The sequence below is a fragment of the Camelus bactrianus genome, chromosome 10, assembly GCF_048773025.1.
Source record: "Camelus bactrianus isolate YW-2024 breed Bactrian camel chromosome 10, ASM4877302v1, whole genome shotgun sequence".
NCBI classification, from domain to species: Eukaryota; Metazoa; Chordata; class Mammalia; order Artiodactyla; family Camelidae; genus Camelus; species Camelus bactrianus.
Window position 1 is genome coordinate 69,975,900 of NC_133548.1, and position 14,640 is coordinate 69,990,539.

Genomic DNA, 14,640 nt, shown 5'->3' on the forward strand with positions numbered 1-14,640 from the left:
CCTACCTTTCTGCATCAATGGCTATTGTTCTCATTATACTGAAGGTATAGTGAAATATATTCCGTTCTTTTCTGGATTCTGTTGTTACTGTTGAGAAATCAGTTTTTTGCTCCTTTCTTGCTGCTTTTAAGGTTTCTTTGCCTTGGTTTCCTGCAGATTTACTCTGAGATTCAGTGTGGGTTTGTTTTTTTCTCTTTAATGCATTAATTTAATAAAATTATTTCTACTGAAGTATAGTTGCTTTACAATGTGTTAGTTTCAGGTGTACAACAAAGTGATTCAGTTAAACATATGTATGTATATATAAATATTCTTTTTCAAATTCTTTTCCATTATAGGTTATAACAAGATATTGAATATAGTTCCCTTAATGCATTCATTTCTAAATCTTGCTTGAGAATTAACAGGCTTTGTGAATTTTGATTGCTCTTGTACACCAGTACTGGCAAGGTCTCTGTTATCAGATAGTAAGTCTGCTTTAGTATTTCTTCAGAAACTCAGATGAGATGTATATTAGGCCTTTTCTCTTTATTCATTGTGTGTTTTAACTTATTTCTCATGTTTCTCATTGCTTTTTTTTTCCCACATGAGGCATTGTGAACAAATCGTACCGATCTGTCTTCCAGTTCACTCATTCTCTCTTCAACTAAATTTAATCTAGTTTTAAATTTTTATGTTTTAATTATATTTTTTCAAATTTAAAGTTTTCTTTGATTCTTTTCCAATTCTACTTATTATTTTAGATTGTCTGTCATTTCTAGAAACATTTAACATAATTTGTCTTATATTCTGTGTAAGATTATTCCATTATGTGAGGTGTTTGTGGATTTGATTCTTCCTTACATTTGTCCATGGAAATAATCAATAAACACTCTATAATAGGAATAGAAAAGAGTTTTATTTGAGTCAGGCTGAGGACAGTAGTCCAGGAGACAGCTTCTCAGATAACTCAGAGCAGCTGCTCCAGCACAGTTTTGTATTTTGTCAGAACAAAGAACATTAACAAGTCAAGGATACATTCCTTCAAGGTTTAAAAAAAAAAAAAAAGATCAACCTGAACACAGCGAATTAGTACGGCCCTAGCACCTGGGAGGGGAGTCTTATCATCAAAGGAGGACCATCGTTGGCGTCCCAGGAAGGGAGGCATTTAATCTTTATTTCTACCACGGACATTCTTTACGCCTGGTCAGCGTGTCCTTTCCTTTAACAATTAAAGCAGATTCACAGTGTCTGTTTGATAGGGCACAAACGGGCTGTTTCAGCTAGAACAAAATTCACGTTAAATCACGTATAAGCTGGAATGACTTCCCCATACCTCAGTGTGTGAAAATTTCTTTTGTCACATTGTACATAACTTGAAATTACCTTTAGTTTACATAACTAAAGTTTACATAACTTTTGTCACATTGTACATAACTTGAAAATACTTTAGTTGTGTAGTATTTTGCTTTTTCAAAAACTGTGAGCTGCTGATTATTCTGGTAACTTTACCCTCAGGAATTGTTTGTGGCCAAGAATGGAAGTGGATGCTGCCGTCCAGTTTAGAGTGCAGAATTAGTTTGGTTTGGGTCAGGGTCAGGAGCAAGCTCTTTTTGAATACTTCCACTAGTCTGGAACCGTATAAAATTATTTTCTTCAAGTTTATTGGAACCTCCAAGACAGTGCATGCAAACTAACATTAAAATTCTGCTGTGGCAATTATTTTTTGAGGAGAGATTTCTGCACGTGTACCCCCTACTCCACTTAGTACCAGATTTTAACATAGGTGGTTTTCCTGTGGTCCCTGGTGGCTGGAAGGCAGTTTATTTCTTTCATCCTTCTACTGAGGCTGTAGTCATTGGGGATTTCAGGCTTTTTGGAGTTACCCTTCTACCTCTCTGCCTTGAGCAGATCCTGGACATTATCTCTGGTCCCCCAAGCGCATGTCCGTGAATACAAAAGCTCAGATTCACCAGCACCAATGAACTGCAGTGGCTTGCTTGTCACTCTCTCCCCCTTAGTGTGCAGAAATAAAAACCTTCTAAATTTCTCAGTGTTCTCATAAAAAGCCCCAGATTTATGTGACTCTTCACATACTATGAGAACTGGCTTTGTAACCATTTGGCTAGTTAATTGCTCTGATCAAAAAGGATAGTAAGTCTTCTGTTACCTTCTGAGAGAGTCAAAGGTTATAGCCCTAAATTTCTGGTGAGCCCTGGAGCACTGGAGGGACCAGAGCTTTAGCTTCCTGTGTGTTTCCATGACAGAAGGGTTAAAGTCCAAACTTGGGAACATCTCTGGATCATTTGGCTGCTGGAGTGATTTTATTTACACACCACAGTGTTGGTTAGAATTCAACCCGTTATATGTCCTAGAATGTCCTCTCTGGAAGGGAAGAGAACAGCTGCCTCCTTCCTCTTTGTAAGTAAGGAATGACCACTTCCCATATCCCTGGTGTACCTTGCCCAGGGAGTGTCTGGCTAACCGCATAGGGTGACTGAGCTGGCTGTCATCTGGTCACCCCAAAGGCAAGGCCTGGAGCAAGGGAGTAGGAGCAACATACTTACTATTTACTATGAGATAATAAATAATCTGTCCTTAATCCAGAATACTTTGTGTTAACATTCAGGATGAAATTAATGAAGACTGAAAATCCAACACTCAGTCGTTTGAATTATTCCTTACTTTCTTCTCAGATCATGATTGCATTTGGATGTATTTAAGAAAATACTTTAGTATTTTATTCAACATATTTAGTTGTTTTCAGCAATATCTAGCTCTGCTAAAAATAAAAGCTAAAATTCTCTTTTTTTATTTTGAAAAATTGTGAGTTGCACGCGTCTCAAGTGATTATGCTTTGTAGAGTCTCTTTTTCTGTTAAGTAATGTTATGCAGTGTTGGAATTTTTAAAAAATTTTCTCAGTGACTGTGTGCAATGGCTGTTGAAATGCTGACTGTTCCTTTTAGTCTTAAACTTATGAACAAGTTTACTCACTATATTGCAACAGTTGGGGATTTATCAGACTTCAAAACAACACACACACAAACACACAAAGCATTTTGTATTACTGTCTTTGTAAGAGTCGGTCGTACACATGAGCATACCAAAAAGCATTCCATTGTCATGAGAAAACACACATCGTTTGTTTAGGAGAGCATGAAAAGATAAAGGATTCCATTTTGAACAAAAAGTCCTCCTATTGTTTCCTCTAAACAGGTATCAATTTTCTAAGTCTGTGACATTCCTTACCGTTCTTCATAATTCACTGCTCTCTCTCCCTTTCTTCCTACTGCTGAAAATGTTAAAATGTAACAAAATAACCTCATGTGGAAATTCACGGTGTGCCTGGCAGTCAGTAGGGTTATAGAACGTTAGTCATTCTGCCACTTAAATATCATGACCTGTGTTAGGTCTCTTAAGTTGAGATTGTGTGATTACTGTATTATTCTACTGAATTACTTCTCGATGGCTTACCCAGTACCAGAATCATTCCTCTAGCCAAGTTATGGAGTAAATGGCCTATTAAAGTACTTGTCTAGAAATGAATATGGTTTTATTAACATGCCATTTTTATATTAATCACCTACTTTTCAAAAAAAATTGCCGTTTTGTTTTACATACCTAAGTTATGTATGAATAATGACTATCTGTCAAAGACCCAAGAGATGCAGACACAGCTAAAGGTCTCTTGACAGTGATGCTACCAGTCCTGGACCTCTATCCCTGGGGATGCCTGATGGGTTTGGGTGGTTATCAGTGTCTTGGTATTATAAATAAAAGCTGTGACATTCTCAAGGCATAGTAAGTAGTTTATACTTGAAACAAAATCTCTTTTCTATTAGCCCTCCCTAGCTTCCTCTCGATTTTTCTTTTAAAAAGATGTGATAGCTTAAAACATCAACTTCAGTACATCAACTCAAAATACTCTCCTCTTCATTCAGTCTTGGCTTTCCTTGCACGTCTAGTCACCAACAATTTTGCCCTCTATTTCAGTTCTTCAGCACTTCTGACTTGAACAGTTTATTGCGTAATTAAGCACACACTTGTCCAGGTTGAACTCTGCTTGTTCAGCTAAGTAATATATTTTTAATTATAAGCTAAACTATGTGAAATGAACATTAAAACATGACTGCTTTGATTTCCTTTTGATCCACCGAATAAGTTGGTATGAAAAGGAATGGTTGTTACCAGGTTTAAAAATCTAAACTCTTTGTTTCTTCACTAATAACTGGCTTTGGTTACAATAAAGCAAAATAGTAAAGCAACCAGCTATCCTGGGAAATGGGCTGCCAGGGAAACTCTATAGATCTTTAAGCTCTTGAACTCACAAAACTCATACTACCATATTCTTTCCATTTTTATTCCCTTCCCTTCCCTTCCCTCTCCTTTCCACAAGTTTTTCAGAAATCCATTTCTGGATAGATGTAATTGAATGCAGATATATCAGACCTCTGACCTTTCTGATTATGAATGCTTAAGACAGAAATCTGTTAACTTGAATTATCAGTTAACGCTCTTTGGATTGCAAGTGATGGAAAACCCAGTTCAAAGTGGCTTTGGCCAAAACGGGGGAATTTATGGTTCACATAACTGAAAAGGTATTCAGTGGCTTTCAGTCACAACTTGTTACAAGGAACTTGAAAGAATGTCATCAGGACCCAGTAATATATATACACACACACACACACACACACACACACACACACATACACACACATATATATATACACACACACATATATACTGTTATAATTTATTTATACATGATATATATATTTTGAAAGATCTGATGCACTTAAGTTGATGTGATATATATGTGTTTGTGTAGGTACCGTTTCTCATGCAGCCTCTCTTGTCACAGAATGACAGTACCTGTTCTCTACCTTATGATCTCTTAGGTTCAGGTCTTTTTAATGATAAGATGAACTTGAAAATGTCAAAGCCATCCTTCAAAAGTACATGATTCAATCAGTTGTATTTACTCATTACAAAAAGCTTTATTTATAATCAGTTGACTAAAGATATGACTGACATCCCTTGATAGTTTCGCTAAAAAGCATACTGTAATGATGTTGTAATTTACTAATGGTGATTTTTAGCTATATTTGAATTATAAATAATACTTAATTTGAAATTTTTTTCTGTTAAGATTATGTAACACTTAAAAATGTTACTACTGCTACAAATCTCCTCCTTTTTTAGAATGTGTAAAATATCTGTTTATTTTTAGAGTTATATTAATTTTTATTAAAATTTTGTGAAAGCCTGTGGGAAATGGATTATGTTATATACCACAATATACTTTACTGTCCTCTGCTGTATTTTTCCCCCTCACTAATTTATCACAGCCTGTACACTGCAGTTTGGCTTACTATTCATTTTCTTCACTTTTTTTTTCATCTGTCATTAATCAAATACTTTTTGAGACCCTACTGTATGCTGTTATCTCCTCTGTTCTATTCTTATTGCTGAACTTGTATCATTTTACTTGATAGTTTCTGTGCAGTAGAAGTATAATGTGAAACACAAATGGGATATAATTTTAAATTGTCTAGTAGTAGCCACATTTTAATATGAAAAAATGTGAATATTAAAATATATTTTATTTAACCTGATACACCCAAAATACTAACATTTTAACATGTGACCAATATAAAAAATGATTGTATTTTACATCCTTTTTTCATATCAAGTCTTTGAAATTCAGTCAGTAGTTTAGACTTACTGCACACCTCTAGACCATAGTTCTTCCCTGAACTCTGTTTGAATTTTAAGTGTTTTTGACACTCTCCTAAATCAGTCTTTCTAAAAGTTCAGTGCAGTAAACTTTCTGTTTTCTTGCAGTATAAGTAAGTGTAACCTTGCTTGAATGGTCCCGTTCTGTAAAGCAGCAGTGCCAACAGTGCAAACTTGTCTCGTCAACTTAACAGAATGAGCAAAAATTCGTAAACTAATTTATTATTTGCTTGTCTTGTTTCGTATAAGATTGAGAAAGATTTAAGTACCACATATTATTCACTTCCGGGATTGGCTTTTAATATAGGGAATTACGGAAAGTTGTTAACCCAAATTTTATGTCCGCTTTATGATGTAATTGATTGAGGTTGGAGATATGTTAAGTATTATTTATTGCATACTCTATCTCAGATAGTTAATTTCAATTTAGGGAGTAATAGTTCTAATTAATTTTCATAATACTATACTCTTTTTCTCTTCCAGATTTAGTTTTTGAGTTAACCATCATTTATTTATCTAAGTGGGCACATTTATGTATGTACATTCTTGTGTGTCTGTCAAAATGATTTAAGCAGCCTTACTATTTGAAATATAGGAGTAATAGAAATAAAATGCCTAAATTTGAACTCATAGCCTAAATCTACCTTCAGGAATGATCTTATGCCAATAAAATGTATTTAATGATTATTTATGTAATCTAGCAATAGCCATGCTAGGTTATCATATTATTAAATTACCATGCGAAATACATGAAAAAGAAACAGTGCTCTCATACAACATACGAATGTGACAACCATTAGAACAAAAAGGGGAGATATTTCACTAGGATCATAAGCAGAATAAAGAGAGAAAATTAGGATAATGGATAGTAGGCAAGAGCACAGGACCTGCCAGATCTCTCTCGACAGTTTGCTGATCCTTTTAGAATACTGTTGAAGGTGATTTCTTTTCCTCTTAAACAAATAAGCTGTTTAGAAACATCTGGTTTTCCTTAAGTTTTTCTTAATAATTTGAGAAACACTAGAAGTTCCATGTATCAGAGCCTCCGTTAAATTATGTAGAAAAGCAGTAAATACTGAGACACAGTATTCACTGGTACAAGATCTTTGGTGATTTTTCTAATAAGAATACAGCTTGGTTTCAAATTGAATCACATGTTCATTCACATTTTTTTTCAGAGCCGTGCTTCCTTCTGCTCTCTTTATGGCGATAGAGCAGTAGCGTAGCTCTCTGTCCGCCTTGCTCTGGCTCACAGGGTGCCGGTCTTTCCACTTTTACCACCAGATTGACTCCTGCTTCTCAGCCCAGCTCCCCTTTCTCCCTTCCCGCCCCCACACCACCGTAAATGTTGGTGACCTCCAGGATTCCCTTCCTGTGTGTTTACAGGTTTAATAAATTTGGCCATTCATAAAAAAGAGTATGTCAAAACAGGATAAACCAACACAAGATTTCAGTAACTTTTGAATGTCTGACTGTCAATGATTTGTGTTACTTTTTAGTAAATATGACATAACGTATTATTCTTTTAGAATTCAAACCTGATTCATCAGAAAGTGTTGCCTCCTAATGATCGACAAGGCTCTCCAATATTATCATTCATCGTCCTTGAACAGTTTAACGCCATCCGCTTAGTGCAAAGTGTCCATCAGTCTCTTGCCGCTCTCAGCAAAGTCATCAGAGGAACTACCTTACTGAGTTCAGAAGTACAAAAATTGGCAAGTGCTTTATTAAACCAAAAGGTAAGCCGTACCAAATGTAAGTGTTTTGTGTCATTAGTGTAAGTGGCTCTTCCATCATGCGTACATTTGTCAGGAGTCTTACACTTTGCAATAACAGAAAAGCCACATTAAACTAGCTTAGCCATGTAGGAATTAATTGGCTGATGTAACTGAAGGATCCAGGGGTAGCTAGCATTAAGTTAGCTTGATGTAGGAGCTTAAAATTGTCATTAGGATCTCAGCTCGTGTTATTTATCTACCTCTGGAGTCATGCTGTGTGTATTTATGTGTGTGTGTCCTCCATGTTAATCTCACCCTACACGCAGAGGTACCCAAGTCTTACATCCGAGTCTTATGTCCTCTGAGCTGTAAGTCCAACAGAAAGAATACCTGTATCCTGGCATTATCTTTGATCCAAGTTAATTGGCTGGGATTTTATGCCTAGTCCCATAATAGTTTTGTGGGCAGCGTGTGCAAAGCTCTCCTTGGCTGGGGCTTCAGCCAAATGCCCATCCCGGGAACTCGGGATAGATTCAGCTCTACCTGTAACACAGATACCACAGGTCAGGGAAGGATGGTTACCCAATGGGAAACCATAAGCAGAGGAAAAGGACATCAACATCGCTCTTGCTGAATAATTGGACTGTTCTAAATTACGTTAAAATCCACGTATTTCAGATCTATTGGATAAAAACAAACAATGTGGAGTATCTTACATAGACTTACTTTAGCTGTTTGGAGAACATAAACTTTAGAGAACTTGGCATCTGGAAAAGGTTTCATTAGGGCTCTGTAGGAATTTAGAAAACAGGTTTTTGGGTTTTTTCCCTACTGTTTACCCTCCGTATAGAGAAACCTCTGATCGTCAACCTTGAAGTCTCCTCCGAATATAAAAGGCGGGCTTCCTAGAACTCCCTGTATCTCACTAACATAAAACAGATTTCTGCTTTAATTCGGGCTGCTGTAACAAATTAACATAAAGTGGATGATTTAAACAACAAATATTTATTTCTCACAGTCCTGGGACTTGGAAGTCTAAGATCAAGTTGCTGTTAGCGCTGCTGCCTGGTGAGCCCCGCTTCCTGGCTCGCTGAGAGCTGTCTGCTTGCTGTGCCCTCACGGGGCAGAGAGCAGTGAGAGAGGAAGCCAGCTCTCTCCTGTCTCTTCCTCTCGGGCACTGATCCCAGCACGAGGGCCCCCCCCTTACAACCCAGTTAGCCCCCACCCCAGCCTTCTCTCCAGGTAGCATCACATCCTGGTTTAGGGTTTCAACATAGGAATTTTGAGGAGACACAAACGTCCATTGTCATTAAACACTCCACAGAGTCACACAGCGAACAGTTTACGAAACCAGGATTTGAATCTAGGCAGGTTTGATTGCCAAAATAAATGTAAATGATTTAAAATTGTTTATGAAAAGAAATGCTCATGAGAGTGTGTTTCTTTCAAATCAACTGTAAGCTGTATAAGGGCAAAAAATATGATACAGGCTGATTACAGTTGAATTAAGAGTAAGAGGAGAGTAACAGTGACACAAGAACGGGACCTGTGAGGACGTGAACAGCAAGTCCCCCGGCGCTGGTGTACAGTGACACGTAGTGAAATTAAGGCTACGTCAGATTTTGAGGCCTTTAAAGCCAAAGAAAAGAGTTTGGATTAAATGCAGTAGGCAGTAAGAATACTTTTGTGTAGAAATAATGTAGCAATGTCTAAGAATGTGGCCTCTGGAGTAGGTCCACCTGTTTCATCCTATTTCACCACTTAGAGCTGTGACCTTGGGCGGGTCACGTAAACCTCTCTAAACTTCACGCTTCCCAGAGACCCACTTTGTGAGGTTGTTGTGAGAGTGGTTATGTCATGGGTAAAGCGGTTGGTGAGTAGGAAGTTTTGCTGTTAGATTTAGCTGGTGTCCAGGTTCTTGTCCTGTTCCAGGAAGAATTCAGAGACAAGACACAGAGGTTAAGAAAGTAAAGTGGGGATTTATTAAGTATTAAGATAGTCCACTCTCAAGGGGCGAGCGGGCAGGCCCAGGTGAGCGACTGCCCTGAGTTTCTTTGACAGGTTGGTTACACAGGGTGTAAAAATGAGGGGGTGGAATATTCACTGGGGAGGGGAGGGTTTGGGGTCATATTCCCTGATTATCATCCCAACTCCATCTTCCCAAAGGGAGGAGGGATTTTTGTCCTTATTTAGTCCGGATCAGAAGTGTCATGGCGTCGGTGCATGATGGGTACTTCTGATCTGCAAGGCTCATTTTATTGATATGAGGGCATAATGAGCAAAAGGTTACATTCAAACACTGGAAATTTTTGCCTTTTCCCACCTTTCTTTGTCAGCCTCCAGGCCACCTGTCACCCCAAAATGTGTAATTGCTTAGCCCAGAGGTTCCTGCTTTTCTTCCTCTGCCCAGGGACCCCTGGGGCTCGCATGATGTAAGATTTCCTGTGTTTGGCCTGTGCGCCTCCTTTCTGCCCAATTCCTGCCATTTGGCCTGTGTCCCTGTTTCTCTGCTCATATCTAGCTATCTGCCTGCTCTAACAAAAGTACCCTCTAAATGTTGTTTTTGTCATTGTTACCGTAAGAGAATTTCATTATGTGAAAAACAGCTTTTAGAGCATTCATCTGATAACATTGTGCGAAATGAGTTTATGGAAGTAGATATACCACATAGGTTACTATTTATTCATCATAGTAACGGGTGGAATAGGGTAGTTCAGGAGGTTTCCATGTGATATTAATTAAAAGTGTGGAAGGAATGGCACACCTGGTTTCCTGTTTTGCTTCTGCTATTAACCATCTGGGTGATCTTTGGCATAAACTGTTAAAAAATAAATAATTTTATATGATTATAGTATAATATGACTTACATTAGATCTTATTGAAAGATAACAAAGAACTAAAAGGGCTTTACTATATGAGACATTTTCCTTGAGTAAAACCAAAGAATGATATTTTAGAAAAGGGTCATAGATGTTTAATACTTTATAACAGTTTTTCCTTTTCCCTTGACCCATTAAGATCTGCTAAGTATTTCCATATATGGTATAGCTACAGGATCTAATGATTTATTTCTTAAAAATATGTTAATGTAAGATATAGACAATCTCATTATTAATGTATTAAGTTTCCCTTATTACACTTTGAATTAAGAAGTATAGCCTCTGAAATATCACTATTTTAAAAATATTTTTTATGATTTTCATGAATTTGTTAAAACTCTTTCAAAGGATAAAAAATATTTTACAAAGCACGTTTAAATTATATCATAGACAGTGTCTGGAAATACTTCAGATGTTTGGTGAATCTCAAATGAGACTAGGTTGATTTCACTAAGATGAAATCAGTAAAGGACTCCCTGACATTTACTTTCTAATGAGTTTTACCAAAAAATTGTGATCTAGTACTATACCACTGACTTCAGGATAAAAATTTAATGTTTTATTACCTTTGGATGTGACAGGTTCTGAATTCTGTGCTATGATTTAATGTAATTTAGGAAATTGTTCAGTCTTGACTTTTTTTTTTTTTTTTTTTTTTTTACTGTGTCTGACGTGATTAGAGGAAGAATTTGCCTGGAGAGAATTATGACTTTTATTTCCTTGACAGTTTCTGGTGATCCACTGAAGCTTTTTTGGTAAAAAGTCACAGTACTTATAATTTGTTAAGAACAATGATGTAAAATATTGTTTTTCTTTTCCATATTAGGATATAGGCTTTAAATCGTAATTTAAAAGATAAACAAAAATTGAAGAGCTACAACAGTAAATTGCTTCATCTTTCTTGCTGAATAGTGAATTACCATTTTGTAGAAATTAATAGTGTTGCTTTAAAAAGAAAGTTACTTTAATAGTGTCTCCTGTAAGGCCGATGTAAGTAGTGCCTGTACATTTCAGTTTGTCCTAATGTACTGGATAGTAGCACTAAATGGCTTTTAATTTTTTTAAATCAGGGAGTCACTCAACAATATAGCAGAATTGCTAGTGGATCCTAACTCCTAAAATAAATTCCAAACAACTGATGTTTAACCTTTTTTTGGGTCACTGACACTTTTGAAAACTGAGGGAAGGAAATGCACTCTCTTAAAAAAATACACACACACACATGTGCGTGTGCACACACATACACACAGGGCTTTATCATTGCAGCTTCAGGATATCTGAGTGAAGCTCTCCTCTGCTAGACAGGTTCTTCCTTTCCCTCCTTCCTCTGCCGTGGCCTTCTTTATAGCAGAGTTTCTCAAAGTACGACCTCCAGGCCAACAGATCTGCATCACCTGAGAACCTGGTAGAGGTACAAATTCTCAGGCCCTACCCGAGACTATCTGGTCATAAACTCCAAGTGTGTTGCCCTGCCGTCTGTGTTTTATAAGTCCCTTGAAGTGGGTCTGATTCATGCTTAGGTTTGAGAAACGCTGTTCTGGAGTCTAAAATCTCATCCAAAGTGACAATATCACCTGCCACACCACCTTTTTGCTATCCCCACTCCACTTTGCCAACATCTGTGCCATCTCCTCAATGATCTTCAAGTCTTTGTGGGAAAGTCTTTCTGGGAAAAAAGAAGCCTTTTTTTTTTTATAGAATGATTGGGGACCATGTCTTTTCTCAAACATCCCCCCCCCCCTTAAAATATACCTACTTTCATGCAAAGAAGTCTTAGAAAAGCCATTCACAAACTGTTTTACCAAATGATAATTATTAGTGTTGAATAGTCTGCATTTTCCCATTGGAGTAAAGTAGTGGTTTGCGCTTTATTTAGCGCTTTACCAGGTACAGAGCATTTGTGTAGCCCTTACCTGATCTTCTGCTCTCATCATCTCCCTTTTACTTAGATTGAAAACTAGGGCTGAAAGGCATTGCTGTCCTGGTAAAGCGTCGAAGCCCAGGCTGCAGTCCTGATGTTGTGTTTCCTTCATCAGTGCTCTTTCCACTTCCTCTCTCATTGAATATTTGGGTAATTTGATCATGCAGCTAAATGGTAATCTTGGTGATAAGAGGCAGTTATCAGCTTTGTGAAGACTGAACTCCACATACTTATCCCCAAATGCCTACCAAATACTGGGATGGAATTCCTCCACCTCCTCATCTCTAGCTTTACTTATAATCAAAATTTGATTATATATATTTATAAATGGACATTAGTTCCTATTGACACATGTAAGAAGAAATGACCTGCGTATACCCAGCATCTCTAGTGTCCTGGAATTCTCCTTCAGGATCCCTAACTTAATACCATCCTTGTGCTATGATAACACAATATACTGAGGTGAACTTAGATGAACTTAGATGAACTGTACAAATTCCTTGAAAGACACAACCTACCAAAGCTCATTCAAGAAGAAATAGATAACCTATAGCCTGTATCTGTTAAGGAAGTTGAATTTGTCATTACAAACTTTCCCACCAAATGAGCTCCCAGAATTCACTAATAAAATCTAACAAATATTTAAGGAAGAGAAAATACTAACTCTACATAAATTATTCCAGAAAACAGAAGAGACAGGAAGACTTCCCTGCTTTTTCTGAGATCATCGTTGCCTGATAATAAAACCTAACAAAGACATAATAAAAAAATCTACAGACCAGTTTCCTTCATGAAGTTAAAACGATAAACTTCTTACCAAGATATTAATGAACTGAATACAACAAAATATAAAAATGGATACAGTTGAGTTTATCTTAAGAATAAAAGTTTGGGTTAATAAAAATGTTACTTACCATTTTAATAACTAATAAAAATCACTATTTTAATAGACACAGAAAAAGCATTTGACAAAATTCAATATCCAGTCACGACAAAAATCTTTGAGCAAATTGGGGTTAAAGTTGAACCTTCTTAGCCAGACATAGGGCATATATGGAAAAGCAGTAACTAACATAAGTAGAAGACTGTATGTTTTCCCCCCAAGGTCAGGCGTTAAGGCATTGAAGTCCACTCTTACTACTACTTTTCAGCATTACACTAAAGGGCCTAGCTAATGCAACAAGTTAAGGAGAAGAAATAAAATGCATACATACTGGAAAGGAAGAAGGAAACTGATCTTTTTGGTAGCGGATATGATCAACTATTTACAAAATGTTTAATCTATTTTTAAAAAAAAGCTCTAGAGCTAGTAAGAGAGTTTAAATTTAGCAAGGTTTTCGTAGCTACATAAAAAATGATATATATCCTGGAAACAAACTCTTGAAAATTCAAGTTAAGAAAGCACAATAATATGGATTACATATCAAGAATGGTGACATATCCAGATAAAATTGACAGATGCTGTGTAAAACTTTAGTGCACACTGAAAACTACAAAGCATTGATGCGTGAAACTAAAGAGGCCCTGAATAAATGGAAAGATGCACTGACGTACTGTGCTCACAGATCAGGACATCCAGTGTTGTTAAGATTTAATCTTTTCCAGATTGGTCTAGAGATTCAACACAATCCCAGTCAAAACCACTGTAGAATTTTTATAGCAATTAACAATTTGATCCTAAGGTTCTTTTGAAAAAACGCAGAAGACCTAGTGCAGCCTAAATAGCTTTGAAAAAGAAGAGCAAAATAGAAAGTTTCACACTTCTTAGTTTGAAGACTTACTAAGGTATTATAATCAAAACAGTGTGATGTTGGTCTAAAGGCAGATACATAGCTAAATAGAACAGAGTAAAGAGTCCAGAAATAGACCCACAATTGATTTTCACCAAATATGCTTGGACGATTAAATGGAGAAAAGAAAATCTCTTTAGCAAATGGTACTGAACAATTAAATAGCCATACGTCAAATAATAATGGCAAAGTAAAAAGTATACACCTGTGTCTCCAAACATATACAGTTTATCCCCAAAGTGACCATGCTGTTATAAAAATGAAAAGTAAGCCACGGACTGGAAGATTTTCAAGAAGATTATATACAAGATTTTTAAACATACATACACATAGTCATCAGTTTAACCCTAGACTCTGTATGTTTATCTAGTTTGTTTTAATTAATAGCTGGTTAATTTGACAGCAAAAGTGTTACGAACTAATGGACTGAACGCACGTTCTTTCGTTTCACCTGAAGCAAATGGTTGATTAATTTGCATTAATACTGGAAATTTTTTGTTGAGGCTGGCCCAGGAATTATTTCATAATATGCTAATGTATATTCAGTAACCACTTATACCATGAGAGTATAAACAATTACTGGGGAAGCATTACTTTGCCATTTAGCATTACTAGT

The 14,640-nt window shown here is 36.6% G+C and overlaps 1 protein-coding gene across 5 annotated transcripts in view; it reads left to right on the top strand.

The window, feature by feature from the left end:
* The window catches only part of DYNC2H1 (dynein cytoplasmic 2 heavy chain 1), a 264,075-nt gene that overhangs the window by 196,323 nt on the left and 53,112 nt on the right, over window positions 1-14,640 (top strand). For all 5 annotated transcript variants that reach the window (XM_045515383.2, XM_045515381.2, XM_045515382.2 and 2 more), the window contains one exon: window positions 7,246-7,455. In XM_045515383.2, coding sequence (XP_045371339.2) covers window positions 7,246-7,455 — 210 coding nt within the window. The remainder of the gene's footprint in view (window positions 1-7,245; window positions 7,456-14,640) is intronic.